This window comes from Telopea speciosissima, chromosome 6, assembly GCF_018873765.1.
Source record: "Telopea speciosissima isolate NSW1024214 ecotype Mountain lineage chromosome 6, Tspe_v1, whole genome shotgun sequence".
Classification (NCBI taxonomy): domain Eukaryota; kingdom Viridiplantae; phylum Streptophyta; class Magnoliopsida; order Proteales; family Proteaceae; genus Telopea; species Telopea speciosissima.
In genome coordinates, this window is record NC_057921.1 from 51,460,824 (window position 1) to 51,488,480 (window position 27,657).

Here is a 27,657-nt window from a genome sequence, read left to right on the forward strand (position 1 = left end):
GGAATTTTAGACATTTAAATCAATCTTTTTACTAATCCATTAAATATTACAATATAATTAGCGAGTAAAGAATCCCCCTGTTAAAAATGTTAATTAATGCCAACAAATGCTACAAGCTCATTAGCATGTATAGACTCCCCATGTTAAGAAGCTAACTAGCTAGTGCCCTTCCTCTATTGTACTATTGGTACAGAATCAAATTACAATGTTAATCTCAAAGCCTCATATGATGGAACCCTAAGGCATAGACAGCCAAAACAATGGTGAGTAATGGCCATTTCATGTGGAGAAGCACACTAGAAATGCTTCCAACTCTAGAATTAGCAAACCAAACATTATTCTTTCTATCACTCCATTTAACTCTTCTGATTTTTTTCTTGTTGATGACTAGGGGAGCAGATCAGTGCATCTCTCTTCTCTCTACCATGGCTTGGCCATTAGTGGAGAATTCATCTTTTAATACCATTTTCTCCAAATGGTCTCCAAGATAGGAGCAGGATGTCAACATAAGTGCAACTATATGGATAAATGCATTCTTTGTATCATTGATTTGGCTCCATCCACTCCATCCCTTCATGGAGCTCCTGATCCCCCTAAAATTATCTTTAAACTTGCTAAAGAAAGAGCCCTTTTGAGGTCTTGATGATGTATCTGATTTCAGCTTGGGGAAGTTGTGTGTCGTCACTGGATTCAGATGAACCTGAACAATCTTTGATGGCTCAATGCGATGGAAGAATGTCTCTGCTACTTGACGGTTCGAAATGAACATCCCATGGTTAACTTCAACTTTCTCATATACTTCAAAAGTGGGGGTACTTGGAAGATTTTCCATGTCATCTTGAGTGAAAATCATATTTGGGTTGTTGCTGATAAATTGCAATTCACTTGTCTCACTGTCACTGAAGTTGTTGAACTTGTCATTGCCAATGTTTAAACCTGAAAAGCTAACTTTTCCTCAATTAATTGAACTAATTACAAGGGAAGAAGTAATTTAGAACTAAGAATGATTAATGGTAATTAAGAACATACCCTTGATGCTAGACTCCTCCCTTTGGAAATTTGATGCATTCTCTATGGGCACAGTCTTCTGTTTGTCCATCATCCTCTGCTTCAATACAAGAATTAGATTAAAGGGAAAAAAAATCTATTAAAAATTTAGTCAAGTCTCAACTTGATTATTTGTTTGCATTTTTCTTTAGTAGTTGGACAATCCAATAATACTAACTCAAAACCATTCAGCATTTACATCCATTCCATCTCTTAGAAGGGAAGCAGAAATACAATTTGGATGGGTTGCAATCCAAGAATCAGATAAAAAGCAATATTCCTTAATAGAAAATGTTGCAAATTCTTGTGCAACTCTATATTAGTGGTTCTTGAAGTGGCAGACATTTGATTCTCCTACAACTTTTCCTTTGAATAGAAGTATTAGGATAAGGAATTAAAAATTGCATATTACCTTCTCTAAATCTTTGTTGCATATTACCCTCTCAGTCTTGAAATCTTCCTCCAAGTCCCCAATGTCTATAAACCTTGAAGACTGAGCTACTCCCCATGATTTCTCATTATTAGTCCTTGAGGAACCCATTTCATTAGCTTTATAATGTTGTGTTTCCTCCATTCTTTCCATTTGATCAGCTAGAGAAGCAAATTCATGGAAACTAGCATAGTTTCCTGGCCATGTGACCTGACATTTGGATTCATTCATGAGCTCTTGAGAAGAACAAGCAACAGAAAGGATTTCCTGCAATATGTCTGGTTCATTTGTGTTATTACAGAAGGAACCCACTTGGGGTAACAGCTTTGAGTCAGTGAGTTCAACTTGAGAAAAGTCCTCCACTTCTAATGGAGGCAATGAGAGGTGATGTTGCAACCTTGGACACTCTAGTGCAATGTCAACCTACAAACACATTGGGTTTCTTTCTATTAAAAGCAAATTAAATATAAGTTGAAAAAGATTGCAAATTCTACACTCTTGTGATATAATTTTACCTTAGGTGTAAGGTAGGAAATAGTATTGGAGTGGTTTTGGAAGGCTGGATTTGTGGAGCCAAATGCCTCATCTGTTAAGTATTGCATCCATTTCCCATCTGTTGGACAATTGTTCTCTTGATATGAAGATCCTTGAATGGTGTCTGGTGAGTATGTATTTGATTGGAAAGGATAGCAAGAGCTTTCTATATCATCTCCTCTTTGCTCAGGAGATAGTTCTAGAAAGGATGAGGGATTGGAAGGCAACATTTGGTAACTGTTAACATATTGGTTGCCATATTGCTCTGCCATCTTAGGTCCAGGAGCAGTTTTCTTGAATATTCGACATAGCGCATAAGCATCCTGAAAGATCTCAAATAACAGATTCATTTGGTTATCTAGAGTTTGAATCTAGCAAGAGAATACATTTTAGAGAGATTAAATAAAGATGAATGGTAAGTAGGGGTGTCAAAAGTTGGCCCAAACCAATGAAACCGAACTAAACCAACCCAAACCGGTCCGGACCGAAACCAATATGAACTTATTGTATCATGTTTCAGATTGCGACATCTAACCCAAACTGGATCGCAACGAAACTGATAAAACACCAAACTAATCTTATAAAACTGGCCCGGATCGAAACCAATATGAGCTTATTGTATCATGTTTCAGATTGCGACATCTAACCCAAACTGGATCGCAACGAAACTGATAAAACACCAAACTAATCTTATAAAACCGGAACCGAACCCAAACAAATATAACCTGATAAGAAAACAATACTACCCGAAAATTCATTTAAAAAAAAAAAAAAACACATTTATTCCTATTCTTGAAAATATATTTATATGGTAAACCAAGACCGAACCCATGAAAAATTGAAACCAAACCGAACCGACCCGAAATCAATGCACCCTTATTGGGTCATTCTTATACAAAAACCTGTGTGAGAATCCTTGTATGTGAGTTCAGTACTTTACACCCATAATAATAGTTCAAGCTTCCCATTCCATTTGAATGTGTCTGAATCATTTGTCCATCTTTTAGGTTGTATTTCAACAGTGTTGGTTAATTGGTCCTTATTGGACCATGCAACCCTTAATGTATGTTGGGCCAGATTAGGGTTTCCCCTACTGTAGGGGTATTAGGATATAATTCCTATGGAGGAGAAAATTTTCAAGATTTATATGCTAATAATTGCTAATAAATCAGATAGAGTGAAACAATAACAATAAAAAAGATCGAATTAGGGTTAAGTACGTAGTAATATAAGAGACTGCACCTGCAAGCCAGTGGCAGTTTCGCATTCTCTCTCATCAAGCCTGTATTCATGCATGACCCAATCAGTTCGACCACCATGAGGTGCCCTTCCTCTGTAGTAGACTAAGGTTTTCTTCATTCCAACAGCCCGCATCTGTGAGTTCACCTTACGGTCCTTCCCTGTTGCTTTCCAATACCCAGCTCGAGTAGCTCTGTTAGTCCTTGACCCATTTGGGTATTTTCGATCTCGAGGGCTAAAAAAGTACCACTCTAGATCTTTGCTTGGTAAGAATGATTTCTCTGCACAAATCCCAAATAATCAAACTTGGTTAGGAAAACCACAATGAGTCAACCTAACTCATTTGTTATATACATAGTGCATGAGAAACCGAGTTAACTCATTTATGTATGATTTGTGGGTCCATCCATAGATATATATATGTACTTGGAACAGAAAAGCATAACGTTGCGTGGAACTGGACTGATCATATATCTCTTGGAGACCATGCAACCTTTTATCCCTTTGCCTTTTGACTTGCTTCTTCTTCTATCTCTTTTCATCTCTAATTTTCCTTGCTGGACCCACTTAATTTTTATACTTCTTTTATTAAAAAGGAAAAGATGGAAGGAAATCTTTATCATATGATCAAATCTCTCAAGTAAATTAATTTCCTTTCTAATACTTACTTGTGGAACATTGAACATAAGCAAAGTTTTCAAATCAAGGAAACTATGATGAAATCTATGTAGTTTGTGATCAAATAGAATAATTGAATTCTCTTTTGCAGGCAAGCAAAGCAATTATTTTATTATTTATTTAAAGTTTCTATCCTCTTTTTTTTGGATTTTCATCCTACGGTATACTGCCCAGTGCACCTTTAAAGTGTATCAGACGGTAGTCACTGCACTTGGGTGGATAAAAATCCAATGCACAAATGAGGTGCGTCGTCCGATGCACTTTAAAGATACATTGGGTAGTGCACCGCACTTGAGAGGATAGAAATTCCTTTTCTCCATTCACCTTCAAATGATGATCTCAAAAATAGAAAGTAAAACCCCCTTCATGAATATCCAATCTATTTTCATTACATGGGTTGAACGAGATCGGATCATGTCCTCGTACAAGTACCGTCCAAGGCCCTCTAGGGCCAGTCACATGGAATCCACTCCTTTTGTGCATCCTACAATGGATTTCATGTGATTGACCTTGGAGGGCCTTGGACCTTGGACGGTACTTGTACAAGGACATGATCTGCGCTCGGATTGAAGTTGAACACTCCATGTTCATCTCCTTAAAAATTTGAAGTATACCAATTTAAGTACAAATTAAGAGAATTTAATAAGTTTAGGTTGGCAGTACTGTTACTTGGGGTGGTTAGGATAAAATAAATACTGTTGTGGTTAAGGATTAACTGTATAACATAAAAACACCGACCCTAAACCAAAAAATGAAATTAGAGTTTTATGAAGATGATACCTGGTAGATCCCAAGGCTCACACTTGTAGAGATCAACTTCAGGAATGATCTCGAGCTCAATCTTACGGCCATTAATCTTTCTTTTGAGATAGTAAGCGACGAGTTCCTCATCGGTAGGGTGGAACCGGAAACCAGGAGGAAGACTTACTGGTGCCATTTCTTTGGACCTTCTTCTTCTTCTTCTTCTTCTGATCTTTCAAACTTGAAAATAATAAAACCTGAAACAACAGTCCATCATCAAACCCTATTAGTAAAAGATGAGAGAGAGAGAGAGAGAACCCATGGAATCTATTATGATTGAGATACAGAGAGAGAAAGAAAGAACAAACAAGGCCCAAGAATTCTAATATGTGAGAGAGAGAGAGAGAGAGAGACCTGGATAGAAGAAGGTCCAAATGATGATATGAGAGGATTGTGGAGAGGGGATGGGATTGGGAGACTGCTTGAGCTTTTATAAGAAGACAAAAAGAGGAGAAACCACCCACCACCGCCCACCCTTCTCTTTATCTTCTCTTCTTGGTTTGCATTTTGTTTTGATGCTCGTTATCGTTCCCTTCAAGCTCTCTCTCTCTCTCTCTCTCTCTCTCTCTCTCTCTCTCTCTCTCTGGCCAAATGATCCCAGGCTTCGCTTCTTGTCATCTTTTAGGACATGGAGCCTACGTGTCAATATGTGATTCGAATCATTAATTACTACCTTTTGAAGAAAACTAGTTAATATCCGACGTGGCTAATTTTGGCGGCGGCGTTATGAGGAATGAGAGAGAATCGTTTTCACACTCTGATACTTCCCTTCAAAACATCGCCGACTTTTTATTGGTTTATCTTCTTTCCACTAATGAGCACGTTACCATTGTTGACCGTTTTTATGGTTATCAACGAGAATGGAACAAAAAAGAAAAAGAAGTTAATCAGGTTAATTGTTGATAAAGTTAATCAGGTTAATTCGTTTCAGAATAAAACCAATTTAAACAGACTTAGCCGCAAATATTCCATTTCTTGTGTTCTTCTTGGTTTAAATGAATAATCAAACACATGTATCACTCATATTTGAAGTATCCAAATGGTCACGGGTTCGAGTTTGAAAACAGTCTCTATGTGAAAGCAAGGGTAAAGTTGCATACGTTATGATCGGTGGGAGCCTCGTGCACTGGGTACATCCTACAAGGACAAAACAATTAAATAATATTAGATCAAGAAAGTTTCTCCTCACAAAGAATGAATAGATATTCTCTACATCCACCGTGATGTACATTGATCCCATGATTGAACTCTTGTAGGGTCAGTTTCATCATTAAACTCAAACTCTTTATCGTATGGGATCGAAGTAGGCTCAGATTTCATGGCTTATGAGGTTCTCTTTTCACCGTGGGGGAAGAGAAACTCGGTCCATTAATATTTGTCCCAAGAGAAGGTTTTCATTCTTTTATATAGAAGGAAACACCCCCCCCCAATCTACAACCACTATTACTCTCCCAATAAGATGAATGTCCGAAATACCCCTTCCTTCATTATTACACCGATCCTATGGTTTTCATCACCCAAGGTAAATGAATACCTCCGGTAAAGAAAAACTACCTCCTTTGTTCTATGAAAGAATAGGAGGGGGATCTAATAAAACTTGTTGCATACAATTCTCCCTCTATCAACCCATTCATGGACTTCATACATTAGGCTTGCTCTATTTCACATATGAATTTTGCCTACTTGATCTATGAATGATGGAAAAAGTATCACAAATATGTTATTTTGGGTACAAAGGTGTCCATGATTGAATTCTTCTTTTCTGTTGCAATATTATCAGTTCAAAACAAAAGTGCATACCAACGGTTCCATTTGGTTGCAAGGAGAATTAAAGGGAAGGGAAGAGAAGGGAAGTTTTTCAAACATAAAAAAGAAACTTTTGTAATCATTACCCCATGTGATTGTATAAAGTACTTAAATTTCTTACCATATTTAGTAATGATACATTTTACATGTAATATTTATTTTACGTTTTAAACCAAAGGGAATTGGATAAAGTAAAGTAAAATTTAATAACCAAATATGGAATGATTTAGAGTTAGTGATATTGTCACATGGGATAATGATTATAAAAATTCCTTTTTTAAATATGAAAATTTCACTTCCCTTCCATTTAATTTCCCTTGCAAGAAAATGGAGTCAAAAGGAAATGTTCTAGAGTGAGAAACATTGAGGCTTGTCATATTGGCTTCATATACCTACAAGTTGTGAGTAACAGCGAATTAGGGCACAAAACAAATAAGCTACATAGGAGTCAGTTTTTTGTGGACTGGTTTTCAAGTTCAATTTAAGAAAGTGATGCAGAATGGGTGAGAGAGAGAGAGAGAGAGAGATGTTCTTGGTTGGTGAGTGTAATGGTGGCATATTTACCAAAAGTGGAAAGAGAGAGAGATGTTCTTGATTGGTAAGGGGCAATGGTGGTGAGGGGCAATGGTGGCATATTTACCAAAAGTAGAAAAAGAAAAAGGTAAAAGGGCAATAGAAGGAAATGATTTTAGCAGTCAAAACAGTGGCCATGATGAAGTCTCTCCAACACTGAAAAAAAGGGTATCCGAGCTGCCATGCATGTGTGTTCAAAACTCAAACAAGTGATTCAATGGGTTGGGGCCATTGCAGTATATTGCATTAATTTTCTCACAGATAAGCCTCTTGGAATGGTCTTATCGGTGGGTTCCAAAAAAATGACCTTCACATTGTCTGCAAGGACTTTTGGATTCCAATTTAACTACCTGGTACTGGCTTGAACAATAACAAAAAAGCATGGCTGTTGGTGGGAGACTAGAGATGATTATTAGGGTTCAAAGAAGCTATCTTAAGCATGGCTTGTAGTGGGAAATCTTGAAGACCATAAGGTGTCTAATGGACTACTAATTATCATAGAGACATTAAATGGAGTGAGGCCTATAGTCAATTAATTTGTTGGTAATGAAATTGATTTTCTACCAAAACACTAATGGTATCAGAATTATATCTTCCAATATTCTTGTCCAACAGTGGAGGCTACGTGGGCATGCGAGAGCCAATCAGTTCAATCAATAGGGGGAGAGAAGTCATTTCATGGGGAGAGGAAAGAAAAAGAGGGGACCCTAGTGGAAGACACCCTCAATAGGAATCATTATATATCACTATAAATAATTATATTTAATTAAAAACCTAAGTTAATTGGATATCCATCAGCCAACAACTTTTGTCTAATTGGTTAGGTTCTTGCTAATTGGTAATTGAAGCCACATCACATCCTAGTTAAGCTTGGCAAAACAAAACAAGGCTCCACCACAATTTAGGGGGTAATTATTAGAGTAAGAGGCTTAAATGAGTGCACCATAAAGCAAGGAATGAGGTATCGATATCGGATTGGTAGAACCGTATCGGTATCCGTGGAGATCAATACCAATACTTGCAGGCGGATCCTAGATCGAGTATCGGTATCCTAAATAAAGTTTTTTAGGGTTGTTAATTATGATCCATGCATGGCTTTTAGGGTTGTTAACTATGATCCATGCATGGCTTTTTGTTCTTCTCTTAAGCTGATGAGACAAAATATATATATTTTTTGCTTAAAAAGAAGAGACAATCTGTGATTCCCACATGAAATCACTACTAATTTAACTGACAAAACTATTCCCCACCAAGGAGATAATCACACTTTTTCCCATATCTTTTGCTTATTTGTTCTTTCTTTATTATCAATTTTGCAGTATATAAATTAGGCTGAAACTTGAGATCACATGGTTTGCCATCCAATGCAGTCCATTAACAAATTAGGGCTCAAAATCCAAGATTGATCAAATGATTATAAGCAATTAATTATATTAGGTTTGCTAACTGTCAGATTATTAAAATGGTTTGGTGGGAAGCCTTTGTGTCCATCAAGGAAGCAAAAAAGCTTTTCTTCCTAACATTTTCCTAACATGTCCACTAAACCTAAAATATGGGTCCATTACAAGCGTCATAATCTTTATTAATGTCACAGTTTATCATAAATCATTTTTATTATAGACCGGCAGGATAGATAGTGATTCGGATCGGACGGTATGACCTCAGGGTGGTTCAATTCAAATCGGTTTATTTGAACCATTTATGTGTGGCTCGAATTGGTCTATTTATGGCTTGGTATCCTGAACCAGCCGGTCTAAGTTTGGTTTAGATTTGTGTTGGGCTTTTCTCAACCCAGCCACCTAACTGCCCTGTAAGATGCAGTTAAGTGGGATGAGGAAAGTCGATTGATATGAGAAAACTCGGCGAGGAATTGAATTGATATAGACCTGATCGTCTCTTGATGGGGCCAGCTTTTGACACGTGATGCAATGCCACGTGGAAGGAGGATCGCTTGTTGTGGTCCCCCAACCTTTCGAAGGTTTGCAAATTGTTCTCTGCCCCCACCACACTTTTCCTTTTGATCAATCCATCTTTGGGTGCCTTTTCCCTTTTCGAGGTATACTTCTCAACCAATACGAAAAAAAGAATTCAAATCTAATTAAAAAATAAATAAAATCCCTAAAATACTAGTGCTGATGTGGATGATGTTAGATCGAATCCATGGGTTCTAGATTAGAATCCTAACACCATACACAAACCTAAATCTATATTTAGAGATTGGATGTACTTTTCACCTTTCGTAGGTTGATGATGATTAGGTTATTGTATCCCTTGTTATAACATCGTCGATTATGTTAAGACTTGAGTCTTCCACTGTTTTTCATCACTTTACGAGTCTATTTTTTGTGGGATAAAGAGAAAAAAAATATGACGAAGGCTGCAGGGATCTAAGACAAGTATATATAATACTGTCCCAACTCTAAACTCAGTTCCAGAGTGAATTGGGTTGACCTATCTCAATGTGTGACAAACCGAACCGATTCATGCATAGACTCCCATTAAAAATAATTAATTAACCTCACATAGAAACTTCTATCAGATAAATTTGGGTCTTTGAATGGGTTTCTCCTGTCTCTAGGTTACGTATAATAGTGATGCTAATTGTGAAACAGATCTTCTCCTGTGCAGTGCAGGTGCCTTTGATGCTCATCATGCCAGCCTAGCCGTCAGATGCGCGTTGGAGAGGTACCCGCGGGAGAGGATCTGAATCCTGCTAATTGTCAACCATCGGATCAATACAATATGGTTACGGGTGTTAATTTATTCCAATCTGATGTTTGAAGATTTCCCATCCATCATATGGTACCCTTATTGGATCAAAATCCAAATTTAATAATTGATTTGTGGGGGCTAAGCTAGCAAGTTTGAAGAGGATAATACAATGCTTTAGTTAGTGCCTATGGAATGGTGGCTTTGGCTTACGAAAGAGGCAAGCAAAGCAGGTTGGAACTCTAGAATCAAAATTTAAAATAAACAGAGTAATAAGACTTCTTAAATTAGTAAAGCTTAAAGGTGTGAAGCATTTAGGGTAAGTTTTTGTTTTTCCGATTTGGGGGATTGGGGTATTCATAAACCTTACAAATCATTGGCCGGAAGGAACAATCCCAAAACCTAACTTTTGGGCTATATATATGCATGGTGTGTACATGCAAAGAACAGCTTCAAATCATGGTATCTAATTTTCATATGAATCTACAGAACAAGAAAATAAGGAAAGAAAGAAAGGAAGCTAACCAGGTCCCCTGACGCCAACCCCCTCCTTTGCCTCTAACACAAACCCTTCATCACAATCTTCACTGTGACACCAACACCCTTTTCCCCTCTTCTTTACTTCTTCCTAGTCAGCAATGAATTGGTATCTATTGCAATCCTTTTAAGTTCTATAATACCAAGATTAGAAATCAATTTTTATTTAAATTTTCTTGTTAATTACCTCAAAATCTATACTGATAATCGCTAACACAAATTAGCAATAGAAAATCATTGATGTAAACCATGTCATCTTATAGTTGTGTTAATTTGCAGCCTAGTTTATTGTTTGCTCATATTACAAAATGGTTCCAAAATATATTGTTTGAAAGTTGATTTTTTTTTTTTTTTTTTTTTGAAGAAATTTGACTAAAATAAAGGGGAAAAAAACAAATAGTAAGCCATATTTTATAGAGGAGAGCAAATATGTTTGGGGAAAAAGAATGTTATCTAATCGCGTGCAGTCAATGCCCAAATATAATCCCCTGAAATGAACGCCCCACCCCCCACAAAGTGAAAAACCCCTAGCCGAGTCGATGCTCCTATGCCTCCCCTCATTGGCTCTTGAGCTGGTGCAAAGACCATATGACAAGACAGTGTTCTTCTTCCCTAATTTTAATATGTTGTTAATCCAGAAATTTTCTCATCTATCAAATTATCAGCACAAGAAATCATCTATTTGGAAACATGCAAAACGGATTAAAGATGCTTGTGAGGACCCGTAGGGGTGTGTTTGACGGAGACTACCCTCATTTCCACATGGACTACTTACACCAGATTGCACTTGCTAATCAATGGTTGGTATAAAACAGCCTAGATTTTGGAAAAAATATTCTTTGTCAGACACATGGGGGTGGGCGAAATGACTGCCCCACCCCTTGAATGATTGAAGTGTTGCGCTCGTCCTGCGCTACCGTGCGCTCCCAAACAAAGAACAGCGCCCCCTAGATTTTTTAGGTTATTTTTACATGAGACATGGATTTAGTATTGAAGTTTAGAAATTCATTGCATAGTTGAAGTTTCTATAGTAGTGTTTGATATTCAAAATTTAATTATTTAATTCTAGTTGAGGCAAAGTAATCCATATAATAGCAATGAACGAGTATAAACACTAATAACAAAAATATGTAAAATAAATGTCAACCCTATATATCATCTACCCTCATCCGTGGGCACACCTTATGGATGGTGGGAGATCGACTATGATGGTTAAATGTCATTGGAGAGAATCAAGGCTCGAATTATATTCAATCCCAATTTGACTCATTTTCTATCCAAAAAAAATAAAATTTTTAACCCTTTTATATCCTTAGTTTTAATAGCTAATTAAGTTTCGACCACCAATCCTCTACACAGTAATAATATACGTGCATGACTGCCCATCCAATGCCCATCATGTTCACGAGTGGTGCGCATGCAATGCACGCCTTGGTGCTCGTGATACTGTACCTGCTGTTGCGCAATGCACCCACCAAACCATGTTACCGGTGTCGATCCTAACTCCTCACAGGAGCGTTTCATTTCATTGATCACCCACGTGCAAGCTAGTAGCTGCCCCTCAAGCCAGTGCTTCCGTGAATGCACAGGACTGGTAGACTGGTCTTAAACTTTAACCTAGTTGAGATTTCAAGTATTAATTAAAGGGGAAGAGAACGCTACCTGGGGCACACGCGGTGTGCTGCCTCTGTGTCCAAACACAAGGTGCATGAAATAATCGTTACAATCCTAAGTAGTTCTGCGGCCTTTCCATGGAAATGTGACAGACACTTCAAGTGCCTCTGTGTATAGGCGCAGGGGTAGTGCACCCCATGCTCTAGGTAATGTTCTTTCTCCCTTAGTTAAGACGGCCCTAACTCGAATTCTATATGGACTAAATGAGCCGAAAAGTCACCTAAAATTAGAAGATGAAATACTTGAATATGGAAGATTGATGATGATTTCCATTTAGGGTTAGACAGTACCACTAGTGCACCACACATGGTTTGAGGGTACATATCGCACAAACCAAGCATGGATTAATTCCACCACCACCACCACCACCACTACCACAACCCATCATCTACAAAGAGATAAAAGGAAAATGACAAGAAGCCATGGTCACGGGTGGGCATGTTTTTCTTGCCCCTTAACGTGAAAGGAGAAAAAAGAATAAATCCCCAAACACAAACTAACAAAATTGCAATCAAATCAAATAATTCACCCCCCTCCCACCATCAAATGAACTGACCCCACCATAAATTGAAACAAACAAAATTCAAAAAGCCTGCAAAAGTCCACCATCCCTCATTCTACATCTAGCGAATTCGGGTCGGGTTTCTGGGTCGTTTCATATAACATTCAATCCACCAAACCCAGATTTAAAATTTTAAGAATTAGATGATAAAGTCAAACAGTGGTTACATTACTCTTTCAGACTTTTGCCTGTTAGATGGATAGGAGTATTTGGTTCGGGTCGGATCAATGTCACCCATCAAGCATAGGTTTATATAGGTAATAATTTTGGCTTGGCCTTATAGTAAGTAACAAATTTATAGTTTACCTGTTCCGTCGCAATGTCTTCTTCTTCTTCTTCTTCTCTGCAAGTGTACTTTTTTCTATTCTCAGTTTCTCTGTGGCTTCATTTAGTACATGGAGCTGCACCGACGGTGCCGGTCGGCAACATTTCACGGGTCGAAGACGCTGTGTATTTCCGTATATATTATGGGCAGACCTTCAAAGTCATCAAAAATAGTGTTGATGGCAAGAGCTATCTTCTTATTCAGGTACTCTCTCTCTCTTCTCTACTCCTCCTTCTTTTTCTTCTTCTCCTCCTCGTCCTCCTCCTCCTTCTTGTTCTTCTTCTTCTTCATAAAAGTTAATCTGTTAGGGGATCAGGGCCATCATGCTCACCAAATGAACGGAGTGACCGCCCTGAGCTCGAACAGAGGTTTGGGCTGAGCTTTTCAGCCTGTAGGCTAGGCCTGGGCTGGGATTTTCAGGCCTGAGGCCGGGCTGGGCTGAGGTCTTGGGTTGAGCCCGGCCCAGCCGACCAACCGACCCTATGTATACTGTATATAAATAGAGGGTCGACATTTTCTGTGGGAGAGAGTGGCCTCTGCACGTGTTCAATGCTCAATGAGAGTACACGTTGGCATCATGGGGTCAGGATTCCCACCTTTCATGAGGTGAGGCAGTCATTTTTCCCCCCTCTGTCTCTCGGTGTGGGCGGTTCACTCCTCCACGGAGAACTTTTCTCCATAAATAAATTATAAATATATATACAAATCACTCACTGTTTATGTTTTTTTTTGTTTTTGTTTTCTTTTGGTAATTTTATGTTTTTTAATCCATCCACACCACTCACAGTCTCACACTCTCTATTTATGGGGGTATGTTTTCTTGATTTAATATAACTAGGTTTAACACTTTTTGGTTTTTTCAAGAATGATTGGTCTTGGTGATGCTTTATTTTCTCTATTTTTTTTTAAGTGCATATAGGGACATAAATGTCAAAATACAAGGACAATCAGGATCAATCAGGGCTAGCCAGACCCTGAAATGGCAAAATAAGGGGGCCAACAAGATCACTCAGGACGGCCAACCTGACCCAAGCCAGCCCAATCTGAGTCAATTAGGGTTGGACTGAGCCTGACAGGGCTGGGCCTGGGCTGAGTTAATAGAACTTAGGGCTGAGCTAGGGTTTTAAAAAACCTGGCCCACTGACACCCCCAGGAGTCCCAAAATCTGGCTTTGGATACATTTGATATCCGTATTTGATTCCCGAGTCGAACGATTGAAATTCCATTGTTAGGATTAGATTGGATCATGATCCGATTTATTTACACTACTCAATTATATCCTTGTTACCAAACACAAACTAAATGTTATTTCTTTTCTGAAATACTATTGTCATGAAGAACAACTCTAAAATGGCCCCAAAGACAAAATACTGCACGGAAAGAATCAAATCCTTCGTGGTACCTTTATCCAATTACTCAATCGACACAGAAGATTACCCAGGCGTTCCAGGTATTCTTCTTTTATATCCATGAACCAGTAATTTTAATTACTTTAAATGGATTGTTTGGTTTTGGGAGTTTCAGTGCATGGGGTAAGTTTTGGCAAGAATAATAAATTCATCCTTTCTGTTTGGAAAGTGACACTTCATGGATGAGCTTCTACTTTTGCCACATGGTAGGTCAGATGAGACTAAAATTTTATGAATAGGTAGACCACAAGGTGCTGTGCACACATATCAAATATCAGATCCAATAGAAATTGGCCATGTGGCAAAATTAAGGTACACTTTATACCAAACAGACCCAAATTCTCTTTACATGTAACATGTGACCTTTGTGTGCACACAGCCCATTGGGCTTGGGTTTTGGATTCATTTCCAAAATGTATCAATTCAAGCCCAACCTCAATTGGGTCTTTGTTTTAATTTTACCTCTCAAACTCAACCCAAACCAACATTTGAGTTCCTGTTTTGGATTATTGTGTATTCATCTAACCCTTAAATCTCTCTTTTCCTTTTCAGTATCTTTCTTTGAGGTGAGGATTGAATTACTAGCTTCTCTTAAATGGTAATGCTGAGGCTTTTTCTTCCAATCCAAGTTCCATGGACTGTCTTAAGCTAAGCATATGATGCCACCTAAAAGATTTCTATTCGATAACGCTTACGCCGTAAATAGATTCTTGATTAACCGATATCTCATGATAAGAATTTTGATTTCAACCCATAAGAACAAAGGATTCTCTAATTGATAGTTCATGAAATCAGTGAAGCCCATGAACTATAATTGGGCCCTTAGCCCAATCTAGAATTTTTCCCTCTTTTCTTGTTTACAGAATTTGAAATTTGAACAGCTCCTAGGTATGCTAGGGAACTTAAAGGGCATAACATCAGATTCTGTGGCTTCCGAATGCTTATTGAAATATTGTGTCGAAGGAGACATCGCAATTATAAATAAGAGTGATGATCAACAACTTACACAATTTGCGGCACATTTTATCAGCAACAGTGATCAACAACAAGCTTGTCAATTTGCCATGTTTTTACCTTCTGTTGAGGATACCCCTCTCCAGGTAAAATGTAACATCTCTTATATACCTCTCTATTTTAACACATAAGTATCATGCATTGAGTTGAGCAACCAAAGTTGTTATTTATATCTCTCAGAGAGCAGAGTGGATCAAGTACTTAGGGGTCTTCGCAAATATGGAAGTTAGAGCTAATCAAGTCTATGATACAGTAAGTGTAAAGTATTCTCTGCATCATAGCAAATGCATGGCAGTCATTATAGAGATTGAGATTCACCATTTACCTTTTCCTCACCAAAAAATACCACATGGATCAGCTTGAACTGGTTTCATGTTCTTGACCGGCTTTTGTTTTAAACCCATCAACAAATCATTCTTTAATTTCTTATTGTTTAATTGCAAGATGTTTAAAGGTTTTATGGCAAACTGACCTATAAGATTATATATGTTGAGGTAAAGCCAGGTAAGGTGTACTAGGAGGATTAATTATGTAGGTGGTTGGTTCTCTTTCTTGTGAGTTTAAATCTTCCAATTAGTTTGCAACTTGGAGTGCTCTCTAAATGCTTTTACAGGTGAAACAGAACTATATGTGCTTAACTAAAGCTGCAGCAAGCAAGACATCCTCATTTAAACCAGTAGTAGCTTGGCTTCAATATAGTGAGGTTAGTCACACACAGGAATTTCATCAAGCATCTCATGTTATAATGGAGGGAAAAAAAAAAAAAAAAAAAGAGAGAGAGAGAAATGTCATATATGCCATGAAGATAGTTCAACACTATATAAATTTCATTAAACCTTGCAGGGTGTTTGGTATTTCACAAATGAAGCATACAAGATGAAGGTATGAAATTTAATCTCCAAAATTTCTATAAAATTGTTTAACATTCCAAAAAGACAGAGAGACATGTAATCTGAATATGACCAAAACATTTCATTAAGTTGCCATATTCAGGCCTTTTAAAAATGGTTTGAAAAGAAGGTTATGTATTCTCATTGTTTGTTTTCAAGTTATCTCTTACATTTATTAAAACACTGCTTGCAGTATGTGCAAGATGCAGGAGGGGTGAATGTTGATGAATCCATCAACAAAATTACTTATAACATCTCAATTCCTGATGACTTGGAGAACTTCCATGCCATATTATGTGTAAGTTTGGACTGAATGTGTAGGAACTAACCTTTCAAATCTATTTAATAGTATTGATCTCCTCAATCTTTTTATAAGGGATCTAGTTTTGAACTTTTTTTGGGCCAATTACTTTGGGTGGAAATTGGGTTGTAAGGGATATAAGGGATCCTAGATTTATATCACAGAGGACTGTGAAGTGGCATGCATCCTCTTTAAACAGAAGCAGTGGATCAACAAATCTGTTAAAAAGATTATCAGTTTTTCTTTTGGGTGAGGAGATTTTTCTCATACTGTTATTGGAGCTAGAATCATATGCAGTAAGAAAGCTAAACTTCATCAGGGCTCACATTTTTTTCTAAATTGTTTTCTGATTTCTCTTTTTCTTTTCAGACACTTGATGTTGTGATAGATGAAACCTATGCTGATGACCTAACTCAATACAATCTTGCAACATTTCTTCGCAACATTAATGTCGATGACCAGTCTTGTTTTGCTTTTCTTACAAATCAAAGTGTGTGGAGATATGACAAAAGAACCTACAATTCCACTGCCATCGGTATGACTGTTTGATTTATATTCTAAATTTCATCGATAATGAACAAATTGCTTCAGTATCAATTGGAGAAAAAGACTGTTTAGTAAAAACTTGATTAGTTCTTGAACCACAATTAGGATCATCAGCATCTTGATTGGTCCCCTGTTTAACTGTAGTGTGATAAAGAGTCTTAAGGCATCCATTTGACTACAGATAATGTGCTTTTGATATCTACATGATTCATATGATATCCTCTGTTTAGGAAATCTTTGTCAAAAAATAGCAAATTTCATTGTTAGTTTCGGATTTGAATATTAAATCCTAACTTGTTCTGTTTTTTGTTAAAATTTGTTATTGAAGACTGGTTTGATGGTGCCATCTCCCAACCTCAATTGGCATTAGCAGATCTTCTTGAAGCCTTCTTCCCTACAGGAAACTATACAACAACATACTTAAGGAACCTTGCAAAGGTTGGTTTCCCTCTTTTCTATTCAAATATGAACCACAAAATTTTTTCGATTTCGTTTATGCTCAATTATGAGATCCTTTCTTCCATATAGTAATTAATTATCAAGAATGGATACAGGAAGAAGAGATTGTAACTGTTGGACCTGAGATGTGCAACAGAGATAGCTCTGAAGCAATGGACCCCATCATGGTACCTTGTCAATGAAGCCAAATGATAATCTTGGGTTGTGTTTGTTCTTCTTTTTAGTTTTTTATTTCTATTTTATCTTGATTTTAAATAATCCTTAATTTTTTTAGTACTTACTTGAGGGTGTTTACTACAAAATGTATAAGCTTTTTTGGGTTGATTTTTTTATTTAAAATCAATCTTGAATGTCAAGGATTATCACCTCCATAGACCAAGCCATGGGATTCAAGATAATCTAGATCTGAGATACCAAATGAAACCACAAAAGAAATAGAAAAGAAACATCTTTTCTTAGAGCTCAGGAAAGGGATATCAATATTCTTTTGTATTTGAGGGATCATTCTTACACATCAGACGCCCACAGTGAATTGGGAAAATACTCAATTTCCTTCAGTTCTTGAAAACAAAGATGTCATAATGGAAAGGTAGAAGAAGAGATGAGGTTTTCAGTAGTTTTAGGTGGGATTTTTCTTGCTACTAAAACATTGATTTTCTCGTCAAAGGAAAATTCTTAATCTTATCATAAAAAAATGGCATAAAGTCGCTACCTAAATAAAGGTCTAGGGTCCACAAATAGAATTGACTTCGTAGTAGAACCAGCCCAATTGAAGTTGGTTTCGATTAAGTTCTAGACCTAGGAAGAGATTGGTAATTCGGTCCATCTGGTTAAAATTGATCTTTCTATTTGCTTAATACTTTATTTAAACAATAAATATTTTCTATAATCCTTATTTTAACATGAAATCACGATGAATTAATAAAAAAACATATTAAGAAGAAATAATTAAATAAAGAAACCTAATCTAATCATGTTCGAACAAACATTGAAATATTCTACCAGACATGAAATCAAAACATAAGTAGCATAGGGAGCACACCAATGAGGAATGGCAAAAAAGTTTCATACAAAGGAAGGTAGAGAGGTCATGCCATGTGAGGAAAAGTGAGAGAGAAAGAGAGGTGCTAGTGTACACAGTTGGCTTAGAGAACTTTTTTCCAGTAGGCCCGGTACCCTTATAAGGGCAGTTCATTTTTTATGGGTGAATAAACTTTATTAAAGAAGCAAAAAGAGAGGAAGGGGGGAGGGAGGAGGATATACAAGGGAAAGGGGAAGGAGAGCCAATCCCAAACAAGAAGCAACAAAGGCCAATTACAAAAGTCTTACATGTAAACCCCAAGAAGATACAATATGTCTGTCTTTAGCACAATCTGAATCTAGAGCTTGAAATTGATTAATCGTGGTCTTGACTTCAAACTCCATGGAATTTAAGATTGATTAAAGGATGAGGAGAAGAAGACCATTTGCGCTTCTTCCTTTCCCACCAAATGCGATAGATCAAGGCACAAAACACCAGTTTAACACTAGTTTAGGGCAGTTCATAGTAATGTTAATTGTTGGTCAATTAGAGTGTAAGTTGTCATTGTTGGCAACTACAAATAGTTATGGTGATGTGCATATGTCATAGTAGTCTAGGATAGTGCAGACAATGATCGAGTAGTATTGGATATGTCAGACAATGACTGGACAGATACAGAGGCATACAAATGTATTTGGCAGTATTTTATTATTTTATAGTGTTTGGTGACATTCCAAATGATGCAAAAGAGTTGTGGTAGCTCCGGCAGTGACAGACAGTGCATTTATAGTGCAGACAACGATCGGGCAATACTGGAGATGTCATACAATGACTAGACAGATACATAGGCATACATATATATTTAATAGTGTTTTTTGCCCAACCTTTTCACCCAAAAAAATAAAATAAAACCATTTGTTTCATCTTTGATTAACATTATTTAAAACAAAAGATAATAAAAAACAGACAGAAAGGGGAAAAAAAAACCTAAAACTCATGGCACATGACAGATTAAAAAGACACCAACATATATAACAAACTGGAAAAAAGGGGGAAATAAAAATAAAATTCGACCATACCTGTGGAGCCCTACATATCAGTAGTTGTAATACTATTTGAATCACTTTTACAATGGATGAGAGGGCGAAGAAAACACAAAATGTTGGGTCAGAGGGTAGGAAACATAATTTATAGAGGGATGGATAGAGACGATGGGAGGTGTCCATTCCCATTTTCTCAGAGGTTAATTGGGTCGTTTCAATTCTATTTTCTCAGAGAGTATGCATATGACAGGGATAATGGGGAGAGTAGGAGTGTGCGGATGGAGATGGAAACGATTCCTATGCATCGTTTCAATTTTATTTTTTTTACTTTTCGTAAATATATTATTCCTATTTTCTCTTGCGTAGGAGAGAGATATTGTGAAGAGACGGCGTGCAAGAATGCTATTTTTTTTTCTTTTTCGTAAATCATTCATAATTTCTCTCAAGAAAAGTTGCGTATGAGAGAGATAGGGGGTTACTCGTTTCATTTTTTTAAAATTTTTTTTCTTCTCTTTATCGTAAATTATTCCTAATTTATCTCAAGAGAAGTTGCATATGAGAGGGATATTGTGGAGATACGGAGTGCAAGATATGCCTTTTTTTTTTTTCTAAATCCTTCATATTTTCTCTCAAAAGAGGTTGAGTATGAGAGAAATATTGAGAAGAGACGGAGTGTATAAGAATGCATTTGTTCGTGGGAGAGAATGATGGAAAGGGGACTAAAGGTTATTTTGGGCATTGAAAAAGGGACTTTGGGGTATTTTGGGCTTTGTAAAAATTGGACAGAAAAAATAGAATACGTACTAATGTACTTTTATAAGACCCATGATCATTAATTCTCTCACCTCCTGAAACCCTCTTGTCGATTCGACACACTTTACTGGTTTGGTTTTCTGTTTTATAGGGTCTACAAACTTCTGCAGTAGTGTGGGTCTGGGTAGTGGGAGTCCAGTTAATCTCCTTGGCCAAGGAGGATAATTACTCTCCTGTGATGCTGATTGGAGGACACTTGTCCGACGTCATACGTAAACAATAGTTACGTTAATTTCTTTCGTTACAGTTTTTTTGTTTTTTGTTTTTTTTCTTTCATTCAAATAATGCTTGTGATAAAAATGATTATTTTAATTGTATGTTCCTCGGTTTTTGAATTAGGAAGCCCATGCATGAGACCACATGCAGCTTTTGTTGTTAATCCTAATCTTACTCTTTTCAGCACGCGTACCATGCATGGAGGAATAAAAAAGATTTTTTGGAAAGCTATTAGAAAATGGGAGATTCTCCCATAAACTCCGTCGAATAGATGGGGGCATGGGTTTTTATGTCATTTCATATGGGTATTTATGTCAATCAGTATTTAATGTTGGCCGTGCACATTTACAAACATGCAAGAAAATTTTTGCTCTTTATTTTTCGGTAAAAGAAGACTTTATTAATAATTAACATTGGAAACTTATGGTCAGAGAATAACACATTTTCTGAATCCACGGATCGAAATCAGGCCAAGCAGTGCACTCCTAGTGAGAGAGTTAGCTATGCTGTTTATCTCCCTTGGAACAAACTTGAAATAACAAAATTCAAAACAAGAAAACAAATACAGGATATCCTTTGGGAAGGATCGGATACTGTGCAGATATGCAATCACATCCTTGTTATATGACTCAATTATTACTTGTTCCCAATCTTTAGGGTTGGGCTCTAGCATCACGGATCTAATCACCATATCTTCACCGACGTTAAGAGAAATAAATGTTGTTGGAGAAGATATTGCAACTAACGGATGCCGCATAATGATATCACGACAAATGAAACCGAGGCCACCTTTATCTATGTCAGCAATCATACTAGCAACACAATTCACTTTAAAGGAATGAGCTGGAGGAGGACTCCAGGTGTGTCCACTCGTGTTTAGTCATTAACTGTAGACGCTGAAAATCATCACCCGCCCATGAGGATGACAAAACCTAGACACGGACAACATTGGAGTTTCAATCACATTAATAACCTTGAAAAATCCTGAGAAAAATGACTTAAAAGGAAATCCAAGAAAACCAAAAAAATGCAAAAAACAAAAAAAAAAAAAAAAAAACCCATTATTTCGAATCTGCCACCATTTTCCTTGAGTACAACAAGCTTTATTGACTGCAGCAATTAGTTCGTGAATGTTCTTGAAGCTCTCCTACACCACAATAAAATTTTAAGTTGGTAGCCATTGGATAAGATAAGTCTATCTCTCATAAAACTTGTTTTTAATACACTAATAATTTAGAGTGTAATATACAAGAAAATAAGAAGAAAACAAAAAAAGGCTGAAAACTAAAATAAGTGGTTGAAAGTTTTATAATAACTATAGTGTAATAAATGGTTGAATGAAGTAGATATAAATAACTAAAAATCACATATATTTGTAAACTGTTGCAAAAAAGGTGTGTATATTTTATTATAGAGACAAGTATAAATACATAAGATTGCCATCTAATATGGTAATATACAAACAAGGAAACTTGATCAATACAATTGTTGGGCATTTGGGACAGTTGTGTGTTGTCATTGTTGGTAAAACTGCAATGGTTTAGGTATTCAGTGAGTCTCTCATGTGTTTGAGATCATTTGCCAGTGTTTTGGATGCTCATGGGCATTTTGATAATTATACATAGTGAAGGCATTTCAATAATTTAGCTCTGTGTGTTTTTGAGGTGTACAATGGATTACGGTATGGTTTTTTATGTGTTGGTGTGTCTAGTAATGTTTGGATAGTTTAAGGGCATTTTAATAATTTTACATAGGTTTTGATATGATTGATGATGTGTACAGATGGATGTTATTGTGTATTGATGTGACTGAGATGATCTTGTATGTCTACGGTATATGGGTGATGTGTTTTAGTAAGATGGATATGGTACATGGCATGGTGGACATATGCATACATGTGGATTGATGGTATATGCATGGTGTTCATAGTGATTCTTGGCTATAAAGTGTATGTCCATGATGGTTGATGGTATGCATGGGGGCCGTACATGTTGATGGCCATGATGATGCTAATGAAGATGCATATATATATGGGGTTAAATAGATGATGCAAGTATGATGGCATGAGTTAGTCAATGATTTGTGTGGATATATGTTAGAAGATTGATGACATGGCAGCAAGATGGACCTAAAGGGCCACATTGTCAGTGGTATTGGACCAAGTAGGCCCGCAGCTGCAAAAGGCAGTAAGGCTGCATGTCATACTAGCACAGACAAGTTGGGTGCCATGCCGCACGCTCAGCCCTGGGAAGCAGCTGACCACAGCTCCAGCCGCAAGCAAGGACCAGCTCAGGGTTGTGCACACATGTATGCCCAGCCGAGCTTATTAGTATGAAGACCTTTATCCCATGAGGTTCGTTGGTCGGTACGGTTGTGCGGTTCCTTTTATAAGGGGATTGAAATAATCATCCCACCCCTTGACCAAAAACATTGCCCTGATAGAGTCCACATACCCCTCTTTTATTAGAGGCACTCGAAAACTGTACCGAACAGGAAACCGCAGGTGATAAAAATTAAACCTACACATGATCGATAGAGGACTTGTATCAAGCACTGGTATCATATTGTGACACAATTAGTTGAGTTCTAAAATGGGGTGCCCTCACAACCCTGTTGCACACTTTTTTAGGTGGAGGTGTTGGATTCCAGAATTGGGATAGCCCTTAGATGGGAGTCCAATCTTCTAGCTAGATACAAGATTGATGGCTTAAGGTGAGATACTAGAAGGAAACGGTCCATATTCTCCTGCGGTCCTGCCTAATTCTCTATTCATGGAGAGCTTCATGTGTTATGTATTGTGTCATACAGGATCAAGTCTTTGGTTCTAATTAGTATATGCATAGTTCAGGTTTTAATGATCTTCGGAATATTTCATGTTGAGATGATCTAAGCCACACAATCTCATATCAGATCCAACGCATCTGATTTAATCTTTCAAATTTGGCATAATCCAATGGCTGAAATGGCAGCAAATGTCTTTTGGACGATTGAATTTCATGAAAAATATCCTTTAATGACAGTTTTTTTTTTTTTTTAAAAATGAAACAACAAAGTGTAATCACACAAACCACACACCAATCCCAAAAAATTTACCTTAAAAAGTAAAATGGGCATATCTTAATAATTTTTCAACTCCGTTTTTGTCCATTCAAGTTAGATTATTTTGTAGAAATGCGAGAGGAATCGACTGGAAGTGAGTGTGGGAGTTTGATGGTTACGAAAATGATGGTTTTTGGTGATCTTTGAAGCTCTACACATTATGGGACTTCGACAAAATAAAAATCGTGTTGAATGCATTTTTAGGATCTCTAAGAGCTTGGAGTGCTACAAAGTGGCTAGACCAATTCGGTAACACCTAATCTAAACCCTTCTTTGTTTTTTGTTGGTAGCTAGTATGGATTAGATTGAGTTGCAGTGCACTAGTTACATGTTGTAACAATTGAGGATTGCTTATTGTGTGGGTATCCAACAAGTGTTTGTGAAAATAACTTATTGATAGTGGCTATTATGGTAAGGGATTGATGAACCCAAATTCACACCCACCAATAGGTGGTCGCCATGGGTCCCCGGTCTAAGGAGGTGGACCAAAGCTGAGCCAAAGGCGGGTTCACCCCACACGGACCACAATGAGCCCGGACCAAACAACAACCCTTCACCAACTGGGACTAGAATACTACCATTGTCCCCAACAAGAACTACACCGTCACATGGACTCTCTCCCACCGTCCTGAAGAAGACCCATACCACCTTCAGGACTCTATAATATCCCCTACCAACTACACAATCCAAGATGGATACAAACACTTCATCCAACAACACACCTATATCTATCTATTAGAGATACCATTCCTATCAGGACACTATCTCTCCGTAGAGAAGCGACCAACCATGAAGAACCCCAAACACTCTGGGACTCCATCTACTACAGGGGTTATTCGCCATCAACCAGGACTTTCCACACCGCCATGCTCCATTATAAAAAGGAAGGTATGTGACTCCATAAGGCATCTTGAATTCTATTCACTCCTCTATTTGCTCAGAGAGATCTAACTTAGGCATCGGAGAGTCCTAGGCCAGAATCACACCGGTTCTCCTTTGTCACCCAAGGTCTTTTGCAGGTTACGGCACTCAAAGGACCATCGGACGATTTCCTGACGCAACAGGGATGTTGTAGCCCGAGACTGTGTTGGAGCATTGTCAGATGCAAGAGTAGGTGCTCCTAAACTATTGTAGCAGTTGAATAGTGTTGAGTGTTGGGTAATATATGAAACCCAAGGTTGGGCATTACCCTGTGGATGTAGGTAAACTGTCAACCCATGTAAATTGTGCTTGTGCATGTATTTGTAGATTTGGAGTGTGATGGGATAAAGGACCAGGCATGACGAGAATGAGCCAGTGAGGTCGCGAGTCTAAGACAGTGGTCGCGTCTGGTCAAGCGCGAGCTAGCGGGCTCCCCTGATTCGTGTGAAGGACCAAGCTATGAGCAACATACAGATATGGGGGTCAAAACCAAACCGAAATCGAAAACCGAATCCAAAATCGAGCCGAATTAACCGAACCGAATTAATTCAGTTTGGTTTCAGTTCAAATATTGGATAAGTTAATTTGGTTCGGTTCGTTTTTGGTTCCATGTCCAAACCCGTTGGTTTGAACCGAAACCGAACCCAATACCCATTTAATTCCCAAACTCTATTTCTTTTAATTGGGTAAAAGATATTTAATAAAGTAATTAAGTAATTAAAGATTTAAAGTAACCAAAACTGTATGCAGTTCTTTGTTTGTTTGGTAATTGTTTATCACTATAACTCTAATTCTCTAACAGATTGGCTTTCCATATTCCCTTTCCTATTTTATTGTTTTTATTTTAGTCTTACTCTTTTACTTCAAGTCTTACAATTCTTTCAAATTCAAACGTGCAACCTCCATTTTCTCCTAAGTAAGAACCGAATTATATTGCAGTAAAAACCAAATGAGACCCGAATTAAAACTGTTTTGTGAAACCGAATTAGAACCGAGACCGAACCCAACCGAGGGGGGTTTGGATTCTGTTGTAAGTACTAGAACCGAGTCGGGTATCGATTCGGTTTCGGGTCACACCCACAATGCATGGAACAGAACCCAATACCCAAAACTGAATCGGTTGACACCCTTACATACAGAGCTGGGCGCCAGGTCGCACCCAAGCTCACACCCCGAGTAGGGCGCAATGCGGTCTCTTATAAACGACAACGGCTTGGCCACAACTAGATGCAGGAGGGACGACCTCCATACCTCGCATAAGCAACGCAAGATTTACCGTGGGCCAACGTGGCCCGAGATTCTCTCCCATGTCGCACCTTTACCGTGTTATGGATAAACACTATCCCACATTTCACTCCGAAACGGTCTCCCTCCACTCCGAGATTCCAGCTTGCCTATTTGGGCTCAACCACCTTAAGTAAGGGAGGTAACACTAAATGCAATCATCTGAATTCTCTTTGAATTGACTGTTGCTCAAAGATCTAACTTAAGAATCAAAGTGAGATCATTGGCGACGCCCTATCCTCTCTGCTAATCTTTCTCTTGCAGGCAGAGCTTGCTCCAACAGGTTTCTTGACGCAACAATTTAACAGTTTGGCGCCATCTGTGGGAAGCGACAGTACCAAAGCTCCATTCAAAAACCTCTACCAGTAAACTAGTTGCAGACGATGGCCAGGAGAACAAAACGTTATCCCTCCTCACACCGAAGCACCTAAGGCTGTGGAAAACTCGGTGACACGTCGGGTGACGAAGAACACCTATGGTGGAGGACAGACCGGGAAGTAGACCCTCAGACAAATAAACACTGCGCCAACCGGACGCCAGCTACCGGCGACAGGGGAAGCAGCGGGATCCCAACCTTCATCGACTGAGGTGACTGGCCAAAACACAACTCGGGATCAAGGCCAGTCCAGCCGGAGCACTCGGGCTCTACCACCACCACCACCACCATTGCCACAAGGATTTACCCTTGAGATAGTAGATCCCAATGCACCAGTCAATGTGGGCCAGATCCAGGACCTGCAACAGCAAGTTCTCTAGCAGAATGAGTTCCTCAGGGAAGTGGTCAAAGAGCTGCAGGTTTTAAGGGTAGCCAATTTGGCAGCCGCCACTGCTACAGCCCTGCCTCCAGCGCCAGTCTTACCCCCGGTACCAATCCTGCCTCTAGCACTTGTACTACTCGGGGCTGCGCAGAAGAACTCAAAGCTTGCAAGAGACAATGCACGGGCAACTGGGAGTAGGGCCGGGTCCTCACACCCATCCAGAAGAAGTTTACCCCCTCCAAGGATTGTTTGCACCGGAAACCTGCCTACTAGAAGCAGGCGCTCTCGTGGGGGGGGGGAGTAGTCGATGTCCACCAACAAAAGGACTCATAGTAGGACTGAGAGAAGTCGCTCCAAAGGCTCTGACGCACGCACTGAGTAGGTCAACTAGCAGAGGTCGCCCATGCATGACCTACGGGACGAGCTCAATGCACGTCGTGCATGCGCTGACCCTCCTGCTAACTAGATCGTAGAAAGCAAGGTTCACCGTAAGCTCAGAGAGATGAATACCAAAATTGAGTCCCTGAAGAAGGGTAGTGTCCCTGAGGAGAGCTTCAGGCCCCAGCCAACATCCCTTTATGGCCGAAATCATGAGGGCTGAACTCCCCAGGGGCTTCAAGCCTCCGACCTTCGAGGCCTATGATGGGAAGGATGACCCCAACGACCACATCAGTTATTTCAACGCCATGATGACAGTATATGGCGGATCTGATGTGGTGTCATGTCGTTCCTTCCCTACCTCCTTGAAGGGGCCAGCAGCATTGTGGTTTACCAAGTTAAAGCCCAACTCGATCAGAAGCTTCACTGAGTTGGGCAGGGCATTCGTGAGCCCCTTCCAGAGCAACGTGAAGCAAAAGTAGACTGCTGCCAATTTGTTGGCTGTCAAGCAGCAACCTGATAAGTCCATCAGGGATTACATCACCCGCTTCAACGGGGAGAGCTTGGAGATCAAGGACCTGGACAATGTG

General features: G+C 38.5%; 2 protein-coding genes across 4 annotated transcripts; one reads left to right on the forward strand and one right to left on the reverse strand.

Moving 5' to 3' along the window:
• Positions 1-22: 22 nt before the first annotated feature.
• Positions 23-4,917, reverse strand: LOC122664412 (NAC domain-containing protein 45-like). Of its 3 annotated transcripts, none has more exons than XM_043860211.1 (6): positions 4,709-4,917; positions 3,254-3,531; positions 1,993-2,334; positions 1,460-1,900; positions 1,030-1,105; positions 23-936 (listed from the first exon to the last, which is right to left on the reverse strand). In XM_043860211.1, the coding sequence occupies exons 1-6, from the start codon at positions 4,863-4,865 to the stop codon at positions 401-403; spliced, it is 1,830 nt and encodes a 609-aa protein (XP_043716146.1). In that variant the 5' UTR covers positions 4,866-4,917; the 3' UTR covers positions 23-400. The 3 variants fall into 3 exon arrangements, with proteins under 3 accessions (XP_043716146.1, XP_043716147.1, XP_043716148.1); XM_043860212.1 differs by having other exon boundaries at positions 708-893; XM_043860213.1 differs by having other exon boundaries at positions 828-944.
• LOC122665908 lies at positions 4,869-17,866 on the forward strand (the record flags this gene model as incomplete). Its single annotated transcript, XM_043862038.1, has 12 exons — positions 4,869-4,892; positions 12,913-13,119; positions 14,254-14,365; positions 14,877-14,890; positions 15,206-15,424; positions 15,519-15,590; positions 15,952-16,041; positions 16,182-16,220; positions 16,422-16,526; positions 16,899-17,064; positions 17,404-17,513; positions 17,630-17,866. Coding segments are annotated over 12 exons (1,245 nt in total), but the record flags the coding sequence as incomplete, so codon positions are not given.
• Between the last annotated feature and the right edge of the window lie 9,791 nt (positions 17,867-27,657).

Excerpts from the sequence above, each read along its gene's own strand:
- LOC122664412 (XM_043860211.1), bottom strand. The coding sequence starts at position 4,865 with ATGGCACCAGTAAGTCTTCCTCCTGGTTTCCGGTTCCACCCTACCGAT. Across the intron at positions 2,335-3,253 it reads AAACTGCCACTGGCTTGCAG|GATGCTTATGCGCTATGTCG; the intron begins GTGCAGTCTCTT and ends GAGATCTTTCAG. Across the intron at positions 1,901-1,992 it reads TTTCCTACCTTACACCTAAG|GTTGACATTGCACTAGAGTG; the intron begins GTAAAATTATAT and ends ATGTGTTTGTAG.